The 13,475-nt window shown below is 36.5% G+C and overlaps 1 protein-coding gene across 1 annotated transcript in view; it reads right to left on the bottom strand.

The window, feature by feature from the left end:
* The window catches only part of LOC306851331 (arf-GAP with Rho-GAP domain, ANK repeat and PH domain-containing protein 1-like), an 80,469-nt gene that overhangs the window by 61,930 nt on the left and 5,064 nt on the right, over positions 1-13,475 (bottom strand). Inside the window, exon 2 of the mRNA XM_079387490.1 lies at positions 4,948-5,842. Coding sequence (XP_079243616.1) covers positions 4,948-5,759 — 812 coding nt within the window. The 5' untranslated portion in view covers positions 5,760-5,842. The remainder of the gene's footprint in view (positions 1-4,947; positions 5,843-13,475) is intronic.

Here is a 13,475-nt window from a genome sequence, read left to right as displayed (position 1 = left end):
AGATTAGACACAAAGTACATAAGGAAAGAGAACAACACACATTCACTTCCACATTGAACTTACATGCTCAAACACGCCAAATAAGGCCATCAGAGACGGATGAGAGTAACCGAAATCCTGTTATACACTGATAAACATCAGATCAGTAAATATAGTCCATTATACAAGAGTGACAATAACGAGAGAGCTGGAGAACCACGTCTAGAACAAGTGAACGAGACCTAAACCAACCACACAGAAGACAGGCGGAAGTGGAAAACGCTTTTAGACGTGAACGCGTCTGTGTGCCGAGACCTTCAAAAAAAACAAAGAGCTTCCTGAAATCTGCCTCCTGTTTCTCCTGTTCACAAAACCACCGGTGATCATTCATTTCACCACTACATCAAACACAATAATGAAAACGAATCCTGCATTTATTTACGTTTTGCATTGTTATTTTTATTATATTGTTATTGTAAGAAAAGAGAGATCAAGTGTAATGTTATACAAATATAATATTATACAAATACCATTATTAAGGCAAGGCAAGATTATTTATATGGCACATTTCATACACAGTGGTAATTCAAAGTGCTTTACAACAAAAGTAAGTAAAACAGTCATAAAAAAAAAGTTAAGTAATTTAAAAATGAACACATTCTCAAGCTTTGTTCAAACTCTTCCGCACGAAGTGCTTCCAAAGCACCTAACTATTCCACTACTTCACGCCTACTTTGACCATCATAAACCAGACAAATAGAATTCAGAGGTCCTACCTTCAACTGATTAACCAACACGCTTGTCTTTCTATGCCCACATTCTCTTTACCATCACAGCACTTACTTTAGCCTAGGGGTGGGCGATATGGCAAAAACATCATATCACGTTTTTCTTTGTTGTTTTTTTTAGAAATATCACGATTTTATCACAATTCTTTGTCATGTTGGTTTTACTATTTTGTCTGAGCAGTGCAGCCAAAATAATTTCCCTATTATAAAGACAATGCCTTTGCAAAATATTTAAAAAAATGAATGGTGGATATTTAGGCCAAAGTGGGCGCATATATACAAGTAAAACAAACAGTGCTTTATTTTCAGGTACAATAGGCCTATTTCGCAGGAGCGTTCAAGCAATTGAGTGAACAAATATAAAAATAAAACACTATATAGATTGATTCCTATTAAAGCAACTGTGTGTGTGTGTGTTTGGAGGCGGTGTCACGCACGGCATTGTGGGTCGGTAGCGCATCGTTTGAGGAAACGACACAGATTGATCAGAGGAGAACTGCTGACATCTAGAGCTCACATGCAGAACAACGACTGATCACAGCAAACACTAAACACTACAGGACTATCCAATATTACCTCACTGATAAGAGGGAATCCAATCAAACACTACAGTACTGATCAATGACCGTCAAACTACTTCTACCATGCAAAATCTACACTGTTTGTCACAGAAATTCATGTTAAATAAGCCACAGGATTTTTTTATTATTAAATACTAAAATCCAGTTTCATTGTTGATATATTTTCTCAGCTAATTTTAGACTGGTGACTTAATCCAGATTAAAAACTACCCATAGCTCTTGTTTAATGTACAAAATCTGGCTCAAAATATACAGTAGGAGAGCTGTGCAATTAAACAAAATACAGTTTTCGGCTTCCAACGATTATGAAAATCCAATAAATCGAGATAAAACTATTATTGTGCTCCTCCATTAAAGCCCAAACTTAACGTGCAAATCAGTAAAATCATGTAACGTGAGTTTCGCAAAATTTGATTATTTATTTTCTGTAGTATGCTGACTTGAATTAAATAAACTTAAGGCACTGTTTGTTTCATTTGTATCTTTTTTGTATTGTTTTTGACCTTTGCTTTTTTGTTTTTATTGTATTACTGACAGTTTGCTGTATTTATCAGTTTGTATTACTAACAGTCAATAATTATTGAAGACTTTTATCACTAATATCTAAAAAAAACTAACATTAGCTTGCTCTATTCTTTTTCTATTCTATCGGTTTTCTTTTTATTTATTATATGATAAAAAAAACCTTTCTGTGTGTACTGCGTTAGGCTAACTGAGTCTTGTTATAGCACTTGTATATCATTGCTCTTTTGTTGGTTTTAATTGCTTCCATTGTCCTCATTTGTAAGTCTCTTTGGATAAAAGTGTCTGATAAATGACTAAATGTAATGTAATGCAATGTAATAAAAAGTTTTGTTCATATGACCCACTAATAATAGTGTTAAATAATCGTGATTACAATGTTGACCAAAATAATCATGATTTTTGCCATAATCACGCAGCCCTAGTAGGAGAATTTTAAAAACTATTTAAAAAAAAATCTATATTAAATAACAACCCAGATGTCCTGCGTTTAATGGCCATACTCTGGCTGAATAAATAAATAAATAAATATCACAACTTATAAGTAAAAAAAAAAAAAAAAAGGGTTTTCCAAAGTAATCCCATTACACTAGTAGTATATTCTCCTCGCCAGCAGTCCCAGTGTTCACCAGAGGGCAGCGCTCTCACCATCAGCATTCATGCAGTGTGCTTAATCACAAAAACCGAAGGAGCTTGTCATGTCGTTTTCCAGCTCTGACTCATTAGCACTGGTCGGTTTGACCCGTGTGGCGGTCTGCAGGCCTCGTGACTCAATGACCTCGAGTCAGCGCACAGGAAACACAAAGACTACAGTTTGTGCAAGAGCATTGTGTAAAAGCACTGAGTCATGAGTGTTCGCTGTGTTCACAATAACACAATGTGCTTAGTATGCAGAGCAGAATACTTGGATAATTTGCTCAAATGTGCAGAATGCCACAGAACATGCAGTGTGAGGTGATGTATCCCACAATGCAATGCACTTCACTTTCCATCTCCATTGTGATGAATGAACTGCAATAGACTGAAACATTGCTTTTCCCATTCGTTTTACCAGCGGGGATTTCTAAAAAGTCTTTAAGAATTATAAACCATGAAGCAAACCAACCAGCTATGAGGAGAAATACAACAAAGAGTTTGAAAATCAGACAAAGATACAAGACTGTGATCTTAACGGCTTTAACGAGAAAAAGAACTATAATACCATAAAGCATTTCATATGAAATATAAAACAAATGACTTTATGTAAACAACTGGTGGAGATTTCAGTGCAGAATCATGGGTAATGTAGTTTTTCACCATAATTCCACTGTTTAAATGTGATTATATAAAAAAGAAAGTTAAAATAACGGGGTCTGATGATTTCAACAGAAGCATGAACTGTCAATTAACAACCTCGTAGCTCAAAGTACGTCTGTCTTTAAAGAGTTTATAAGTTACCATTAAAAATCAGTACAGTTATGGAGAAAATAAATGGGATTTTTATTCCTGGAAGAGACCGTTGTGCTCTATTAAACCAAACAATCATACTTCATCTACTGTCTCAGTCTCTGCAGTGTTACTCTTAACAAACTTTAAAAAGAAAAGACGTCATAATAATGGCATACTATGTCCAGATCAAATTAAGAATAATAATCATTTAAAAAGAACAATTTAATGAAAAATCAAGCTCTATGTAGAATTCATTAAACAGATTGCAGTCCATGTCACTAAAAGTACTACTAGTGATGCACCAAATTTATGTCAAACCAAAACATTTACCCAAAAATATACATTTTAAATTTTGGCCAAAATGGTTTGAGGATTGAAAAACAAATATGCAAAACAGTGACTTATTAAATGTTTGTATAAGAAATTTAAATTGTTGGTCACAAATGTTCATAGAAAAAAGGCTACATTTATAATCCATAGGGATTTTGTTTTTATTAAATTATAGAAATACTAAAATCCAATCTTTAATTGAGGTAATAATTTTAACGCATTTTTTTCCATTACTTAATCTAATTAAAGCACTAAATCTGCAGCCCTAATATAAAGATAAATAGATGCAAAACCTCTTAAATTTCCTTTTAAAATTAGCATTTTATCCTCCTATGTTTATGTTTAGTTATTTCACTTTAATGGCAATGAAAAGAACCTATTCATTCATCACCATTTAGTGTGGGTTTTATGCCCTTATTTCAACTTACTAACCACGCATAATATTTTTTTAAATGCAAACATGTACATCCATCTTGTTCACATATTATTGTAGCATAGTTTGTGCTGAATACAAAAAAAAAAACATGCTGGTCAATAGTATGTTATAACTAAGGGGGAAGTCGTGGCCTAATGGTTAGAGAGTCGGACTTGTAATCCAAAGGTTGTGGGTTCGAGTCTCGGGCCGGCAGGGATTGTAGGTGGGGGGAGTGAATGTCCAGCGCTCTCTCCACCCTCAATACCACGACTGAGGTGCCCTTGAGCAAGACACCGAACCCCCAACTGCTCCCCGGGCGCCGCAGCATAAATGCCCACTGCTCCGGGTGTGTGTTCACTGCTGTGTGTGTGTGTGTTCACGGTGTGTGTGTGTGTGTTCACTGCTGTGTGTGTGCAGGTTGGATGGGTTAAATGCAGAGCACGAATTCCAAGTATGGGTCACCATACTTGGCAGTATGTCACTTCACTTTACTTCACTTTTACACTTTATAAGTAGCTGAAATAAGCACAAATATCAGGGCATGTCAAAACATCTCAAGGGCCCCAAAATCACCTCAGACCCCAGAGGGTTAAAGTTGTTCAAATGAAGTTCTTAGCAATGCATATTACTAATCAAAAATGAAGCATTGATATATTTACGGTAGGAAATTTACAAAATATCTTCATGGAACATGATCTTAATATCCTAATGATTTTTGGCATAAAAGAGAAATGTATAATTTTGATCCATACAATGTATTGTTGGTTATTGCTACAAATATACCTGTGCTACTGATGACTGCTTTTGTGCTGCAGGGTCACCGCAGTGGTAAAAATCTGACACAGTCACAGCGTTATTACATACTAAACATTGCAGCAGTTGACAGATAAAGGGTGTCCTGTACCTGGATGTGGGCGGGGTTCCGGATGACGTGCTTCTGGGATTCGTGGTTCCGGAGCAGACGGAGATGCGAGGAGGTGGAACAGGGGGTCTGTACGGGCCTTCTCTGGGCTCTTTAGAGACACCCACGGCGTAGCTCTTAGGAGGAAGAGGAGGAGCGTTCATTTCTCCCTGAACGGGAGATGAACACTGTTCATACAGGTGGAAGCGCTCCGATGATGAGGAGGAGGAGGAGGAGGAAGAGGGAGACACAGGAGACGGTTTCCTCTCGCTCGTCTGGAGTTGCTGCGCCGGCCCTTTAAGAGGCAGGTGTTCTGGGCGTGGCCTGGGAGTTGGGATGGGCTTGGTTTGTTTGGCAGGTGTAGGCGTTTCCTTTTGTTCAGGGATGCTGATAGGCTCAGGAGCGGTCGCCATGGTTACTGATCCAGGAGTGAAGGGAACAGGAGGTCGATTGGGCATGACTCGAGGCGGAACGGGAGGCGGACGCTTACCTGCAACGCTGTGTTCTGTTCGCTGTTTTTCGTCCGACGTTCTGAATTTGGTCCTCTCTCGGGCGACAGGCCTGTCCTCCTCTCGCTCCTCGTCCTCCTCCATTCCCGCTGCCGAGGGGACGAGCTTGCGCAGGCTGCCGAGGATCCGCTTCCTGTGGCCGGGCAGAGCCACGCCCAGCCGCTGCAGCTGGATGGAGCTTAGATGCTGACACTCCCACAGCGTTCCAAGCCCCGCCTCCTGGAAGGCAGAGCAGTACTGGTCGAGCCGGAGGCCACTCAGCCAATCGGACACGGGCTGGGAACTCTCCGGCGGGACGAAGGACATGACCGGAGCGCTGGACTGCAGGAACACTGCAGGATTTGTTCTTGATGGGACGAGGTCAGGGAATCATTGCTGGATTAGGACGTCTATTGAGAGAAAGAGAGAGAAAGAAATCATCAGACTGATTAGGATTTATTTATTTATCTATGGTGTCAGAATTTATTTATTAGTTTATTGTGAGTCAGTATTTGTTTGTTTGTTGTGAATCAGAATTGATTTGTTTGTTTGTTTATTGTGTCAGAATTTATTGATTTGTTTGTTTGTTTATTGTGAGTCAGTATGTATTTATTTTAAGTCAGAATTTATTTATTCATTCATTCATTATTTATTTATTTATTGTTAGTCAGAATTATTTGTTTGTTTATTGTTAGTTTTCTTTATTTATTTATTTGTTTGTTTGTTTATTATGAGTCAGTATTTATTTATTTATTGTGAATCAGAATTTATTTATTTATTCATTATTTATTTACATATCGTGCCAGAATTTATTAATTCATTATTTATTTGTTTGTTTATTTATTGTGAGTCAGAATGTATTTGTTTGTTTGCTTGGTTATTGGGAGTCAGTGTATTAATTGTACTATTTTGTACTACAGGATTTTTTTTTTTTTAAAGATTGAAAGTTGAGTTTAGTTGTTGTCAGATGAGGCACTGCAGCTATTAATAAATATCCAATCGTGGGTGAATTTACTGGCCCTAAATATTTTGATGACCATGAAACCGTTGCATCATTTTTTTATTAAAAACATATTTTGGTAATTATTATTCACTTTTTGCATGCATGTTGTTTTAAAGCCACTTTGATGAACAGCATTACAGGAATCATGAGTGTGTTAAAGGAGACTGTAGGCATGAGATGCATTCAGCAGTCATATACTGCAAAACACAAGTCTATCACCATCTCTCGTCGAAACTGAACACTCGCTGTCATTCTGTTCCTCAGATTTTCATTCTGCTGAACATGTGGGGAAAATTACACATGGAGTTCCTGGAGAAAAAGAGCTTCAGGAATCCGAGACATGTTTACTTAAGCAGATTCAGAATCAGATCATCACAAGAAGCATATCATACAAGAGCTTTCCTGTAGCTCAAATAGTAGAGCATGGCGCTAGCAACGCCAAGGTCATGGGTTCGATTCCCAGAGAAAGCAAGAGCTCATAAAATGTAAAAACTGTACATTTGCAGTGTAAGTTGCTTTGGATAAAAGCGCCTGCTAAATGCATAAATGTAAATGTACAAGAGCAAAAATATGCATAGTAGCTGATCCAAGAGCCTGATTAAATCGGTTTGATTCTTTTTCCCAAATTGTGTTGTTTTTTTTCCCTCAAATTCTGTGTTTTTCATTTGAATTTGTCTGGATATTCTTGGATTCTGGATATATTTTATTTAAATATTTAATAAAATTGTATCAGAATTGTATCTATAAAACTTTAACAATTTAATAATTTATTAAAAATTCAACAATAATAGCATTGTTTTATTTTTAAACATTCTGTGTTTTCTTGAACTTTTATTGATTTTTTATTTAATATTAATTCATTATCAAAAATGAATGCATAAAACTTTTAAAACTATTTAAAAGATTAATTAAATTAGTTTTATTAATTCATTAAATTAAATTAATAATTAAAAGATTAATACAGATCTTAATTTTCCATCTCAAGTAAATGCACCTTGATTTAATGATGTTTAGATATTTGTACTGGAAAATCAGACAAAAATACAGGAGAAGATCTTTATTATTATTACTATTATTTTACTTTTATTTATACATTTTCCCCATTTTTAATTTTTTCAGTGCATGCAACATTTAATGCCATTACCTTATACATTTATGACGCTCTGCTCTGATTTAAGATCTTTTTACACCTTAATTTGTGCAAAATATATAAGACCCTGTATAAACCATGTTTACTCTAATACGGCGCTTGTTACATTTTGACCCTGCTGGCATATTTATCTTTATATTAAATGTGACTTATTCTGCAAAACGCACAAACTAATATCAATGGCCACATCGCAAAGACACCAGAAATAAAAAAAAAAGCTCATTTCCTGCATGCAATTTCCTGTTCCTGCCCAGATAAGATCATTTTTCCAGTTGAGCTCATTATCAGTCAGATGAACTACAGATATTATTTATTAGACCATGACTTCACAAACACAGTCTTCATGCATGATTTCTAAATCACTCTCTACGTTATGATTTCTGTGTTAATGATTATAATACACAGAAGCTGTGCTGACTGAAGCACTTGTGTCCGTGTCCATCAGGAGGAGCGCTGGTCATGCGGTTAGACTCCTCACCATCACAAACACTGTTCACACACACGAAAACAGAAGCAGCTCCTTCCACCTCCAATCCTTTTTAACACCGGTTCCTCAAACACCGTGACGATTTGTCATCATTATTATTAATAATATCTGTCAACAGGATGCCTCTCAGGTACAACACAATTGCACTGATGCTCTTTTACTCCAAACGCTAGTTTACTGGCGCAACACTCAAATATTTAGCAATGCACAGCAATAACGTTTTGTTCGTTCAGTGCAACTGACCACAATTCCTTAATGCTGAAACATGAAGTTACTTCAGAGAAGCATTTGAGACGTTATACACATTCGTTTGAATCACATTCAGACATTTCTAAGAGTCAGTGACGTGAAGAAAGCCGCTGTAGGATCATCATCATATGAGCTTCATGTTCAGGTTACTGTAAAAGTGAACATGCCAAACGCTGCTTTGCAAAATGTGCTTTACATCATGAATCATTTTCAGCCAAAGGCACTTCCTCCTCTTTATATTATAATTAGCTCGGATCAGGAGCTATCATAAGATCTGTTTTGGGTGAAGCTCAGAGAGTCAATCTATAAGTTTAATGATCAAATATAATAAACAAAAGCAGTATCAGCAAATCAAACTGTCTCACACACATAATCAAACTCTTTTTAGTTGCTTCCTCATTTTAAAGAATAATTTTACCAGGAAGTGCATCTGTTAAAATGCAAATAAACACTTCAGAGTGTGAAACAGCAGGGTGTGTGTGTGTGTGTGTGTGTGAAGTGGGTAAAACGGTCCATTTCAATGAGAAAAAGTAAAAAGACATGAAGAGATATCCTCTAACATACTGTACACTTTTCTTTAAGAGAGAGATATGCATGTGAAATTAAAACCAACATACACACACCTGAATATCCCTCTGACAGAAGGAAAACTAGACGCTCCACATTCATGACTAGATCTTCAGGTCACGTGTGTTTGAACATGAAAAAACACACGAGAGCAGCTCATCTGAGCACGAATGCCAATCCAAAGCACATACTAACCATCCCCTAACCAACGGATCTGCAGAATGCGCATGTGTAGATGGAGTTTGTTTGTTTTTGTTTTTAGTCAATAAAAACACATGAGGAACACAAGACTGAAGCTGCCACTGTATATCTGAATACTTGCCTTACAGGACAAGAGTTTACTCACATTTCTGACTAAATATAGATATGCGTGACTGTAAACTATAACTTGCATTGAGAATCATACGTGCAAATAAAAATTAAGTCCTTAAAGAGTCTAATAAAACTGAATTTTTTTTAAGTTTAAGTCTTAAATATCTTATTTGGGTTACACTTAATTTTAAGGTGTCCTTGTTACAGTGCAATTATACATTTAAGTACTGAGTAATATTAATTAACAACATGTACTTACTATATGGTTAGGGTTTCTTGCATGTAATTATGCATGATTTGTTATTATAATAGTAAGTACATGTAACGTGTAACAAGGACACCTTAAAATAAAGTGTTACCCTTATTTGTATAGGCCTATATTGTTTCCCCTAGGTTTACAAATTTTTTATTTTTCTGGACTCCTTTTTAAATGGTTCAATTAAATTTGATTTAATTTAATGGTTAAATTAAAGCATGTCTAATTAATTAAACTCATGAATCTTAAACAATTTAACATCAATTTATGAAAAGTTTTACAAAAATTACGTTTATGGCCCTATGAGATGTTTTATTTTTTCCAACCTTGTTTTATTGTTACCAAATTCTGTGTTTTAGCATGTCTAATTATTTGAAAACAAGTTTTGTTTATTCTTACCATATATAATTTTATTCCTGAAAAATTCTGTTGTGTATTTACATTTTTGAACAACGTTCAATTAATTTAATCTTTTAATTAATGAAAATTAAACAATTTAATTTTTTTGAAAATAAAGGGGATTTAATGTTACAATTAAAACATTGAAGAACTATTGTATGATTATTCCTTAAAAATAAGGTTTTAATAATTTTAGTAGTAGTAGTAGCCTATTAGGTACATTCTACTGAACAATAGTAATATATTTCTGCCGCGATGTCTTTAAGTTAAACCGAACTTCTACAAACACGATTCCAAAAAAGTTGGGACACTGTACAAATTGTGAATAAAAACAGAATGCAATGATGTGGAAGTTTCAAATTTCAATATTTTATTCAGAATACAACATAGATGACATATCAAATGTTTAAACTCAGAAAATGTATCATTTTAAGGGAAAAATAAGTTTATTTTAAATTTCATGGCATCAACACATCTCAAAAAAGTTGGGACAAGGCCATGCCCTCTTCTTTTTATAACAGTCTGCAAACGTCTGGGGACTGAGGAGACAAGTTGCTCAAGTTTAGGAATAGGAATGTTGTCCCATTCTTGTCTAATACAGGCTTCTAGTTGCTCAACTGTCTTAGGTCTTCTTTGTCGCATCTTCTTTATGATGCGCCAAATGTTTTCTATGGGTGAAAGATCTGGACTGCAGGCTGGCCATTTCAGTACCCGGATCCTCCTTCTACGCAGCCATGATGTTGTAATTGATGCAGTATGTGGTCTGGCATTGTCATGTTGGAAAATGCAAGGTCTTCCCTGAAAGAGACAACGTCTGGATGGAAGCATATGTTGTTCTAGAACTTGGATATACCTTTCAGCATTGACGGTGCCTTTCCAGATGTGTAAGCTGCCCATGCCACACTCACTCATGCAACCCCATACCATCAGAGATGCAGGCTTCTGAACTGAGCGCTGATAACAACTTGGGTTGTCCTTGTCCTCTTTAGTCCGGATGACATGGCGTCCCAGTTTTCCAAAAAGAACTTCAAATTTTGATTCGTCTGACCACAGAACAGTTTTCCACTTTGACACAGTCCATTTTAACTAAGCCTTGGTCACAGAGACACGCAGAATTCATTTTTAAATGGTCTTAATATTTTTAAATAGGCTTAATATTTACAAATATGAATGGGAGTGTGCTCACTTGTGTGTGTGTGTGTGTGTGTGTTTTTGTTTTCATGTACCGGTGGGGACTTAAACCTGAATACACACAGACTCATGGGGACTTGTGTCACGGTGGGGACCTAAATTGAGATCCCCACGGGTAAACAAGCTTATAAATCACACAGAATTAAGTTTTTTGAAAATCTAAAAATGCAAACAGTCTTCTGTGAGGGATAAGTTTAGGTGTAGGGCAAAAGAATATATACGGTCTGTACAGTAGAAAAACCATTACGCCTATGAGAGTCCCCACAAGGATAGTGAAACAAGTGTGTGTGAGTGAGTGTGTGTGTGTGTGTGTGTGTGTGTGTGTGTGTGCGCTCGTGCTCATCAAGGCTGAACTCCGCGGTGCGCAATAACAGAGCGCGACCATGTAGAGACAGAAATGACATGTCATCGTGTAAATAAGATAAATAACATAAGGCTATTTAGTTTGTTTAATAAAAGAACAAGGTATAGACCTGTTCTATAGGAAAGGTAACTTTAAATTACTTCTGTTGTGATCTGGCGCTATAGAGAAAATAAAATTAAATAAAATTAACTTGACCTTCTAGGGGGGTGCTGTTGGGGGGAGCCACCCCCCCCCCCCAATATAATGGCAGGGGAAACACTGCCTTTATACTGTACAGTGGTGTGAAAAAGTGTTGGCCCACTTCCTGATTTTTTTTTTTTTGCATGTTTGTCACACTTTAATGTTTCAGATCATCAAACAAATTTAAATATTAATCAAAGATAACACAAGTAAACACAACATGCAGTTTTTAAATGAAGGGTTTTTTATTATGAAGGGAAAACAAACTCCAAACCCACATGGCCCTGTGTGAAAAAGTGCTTGCCCCCTCAACCTAATAACTGGTTGGGCCACCCTTAGCAGCAACAACTGCAATCAAGCGTTTGCGATAACTTGCAATGAGTCTGTTACAGCGCTGTGGAGGAATTTTGGCCCACTCATCTTGGCAGGATTGTTGTAATTCAGACACATTGGAGCGTTTTCGAGCATGAATTGCCTTTTTAAGGTCATGCCACAGCATCTCAATAGGATTCTGGTCAGGACTTTGACTAGGCCACTCCAAAGTCTTAATTTTGTTTTTCTTCAGCCATTCAGAGGTGGATTTGCTGGTGTGTTTTGGATCATTGTCCTGCTGCAGAACCCAAGTTCTCTTCAGCTCGAGGTCACGAACAGATGGCCGGACATTGTCCTTCAGGATTTTTTGGTAGACAGCTGAATTCATGGTTCCATTTATCACAGCAAGTCTTCCAGGTCCTGAAGCAGCAAAACAGCCCCAGACCATCACACTACCACCACCATATTTTACTGTTAGTATGATGTTCTTTTTCTGAAATGCTGTGTTACTTTTACGCCAGATGTAATGGGGCACACACACCTTCCAAAAAGTTCAACTTTCGTCTCGTCAGTCCACAGAGTATTTTCCCAAAAGTCTTGGGGATCATCAAGATGTTTTCTGGCAAAACTGAGACGAGCCTTTATGTTCTTTTAGCTCAGCAGCGGTTTTCGTCTTGGATCTCTGCCATGCAGGCCATTTTTGCCCCGTCTCTTTCTTAATCAGGCCTGGGTAAGGGGGGCAAACACTTTTTCACACAGGGCCATGTGGGTTTGGAGTTTGTTTTCCCGTCATAAAAAAAAATCCTTAATTTAAAAACTGCATGTTGTGTTTACTTATCTTTTACAACTGCATGTTGTGTTATCTTTGATTAATATTTAAATTTGTTTGATGATCTGAAACATTAAAGTGTGACAAACGTGCAAAAAAAATTACAAATCGGGAAGGGGGCCAACACTTTTTCACACCACTGTATGTATATATGTGTGTAATATATATATATATATATATATATGTGTGAAATATATATATATATATATATATATATATATAAAACGTCTTAACTAAGTTAAGATTATGATATAAATACAGGCCTTCTGCACGTTTCAAAGTGAAAACATTAGAATTCACACACACATCTCTATCTAGCTGTCTGTCTGTCTATCTATATACACACAGTTTAAAGTGGGTCTATAAATAATTACATAATTATTAAATACAGTTTGAAGCAGATATTTTGAAAAAGCCAGTGTACTTTTTGTATTCTAATAAATTCAGTAATTTTGCTTGTAAACGTCTCCTTGTGTGCCTTTATTTAGGACAACTTTAACCCTCTGTGATAGAGGTTTCATCACTAGCACTTAACTCACACCAATACTGATTACTCATTTCTGAATAGATGTTCTCTTTTTAAACTCTCGACTCGTATGTGGCTGTAGTTTAACAGGGAGAGAAAGCGGTTAGTGAGAACTGAAACAAACGGTGTTTGGGATTGAGTTTACGTTAGCGCTACAGTTCTCAAATCCTCACTCAAGCAGACACACACACACACACACTCATGACTCAGTCTCACCC

This window comes from Barbus barbus (genome assembly GCF_936440315.1).
Source record: "Barbus barbus genome assembly, chromosome: 31".
Classification (NCBI taxonomy): Eukaryota; Metazoa; Chordata; class Actinopteri; order Cypriniformes; family Cyprinidae; genus Barbus; species Barbus barbus.
The sequence above is the reverse complement of the archived record's forward strand: the minus strand, read 5'-3'. Positions and strand labels throughout refer to the sequence as shown.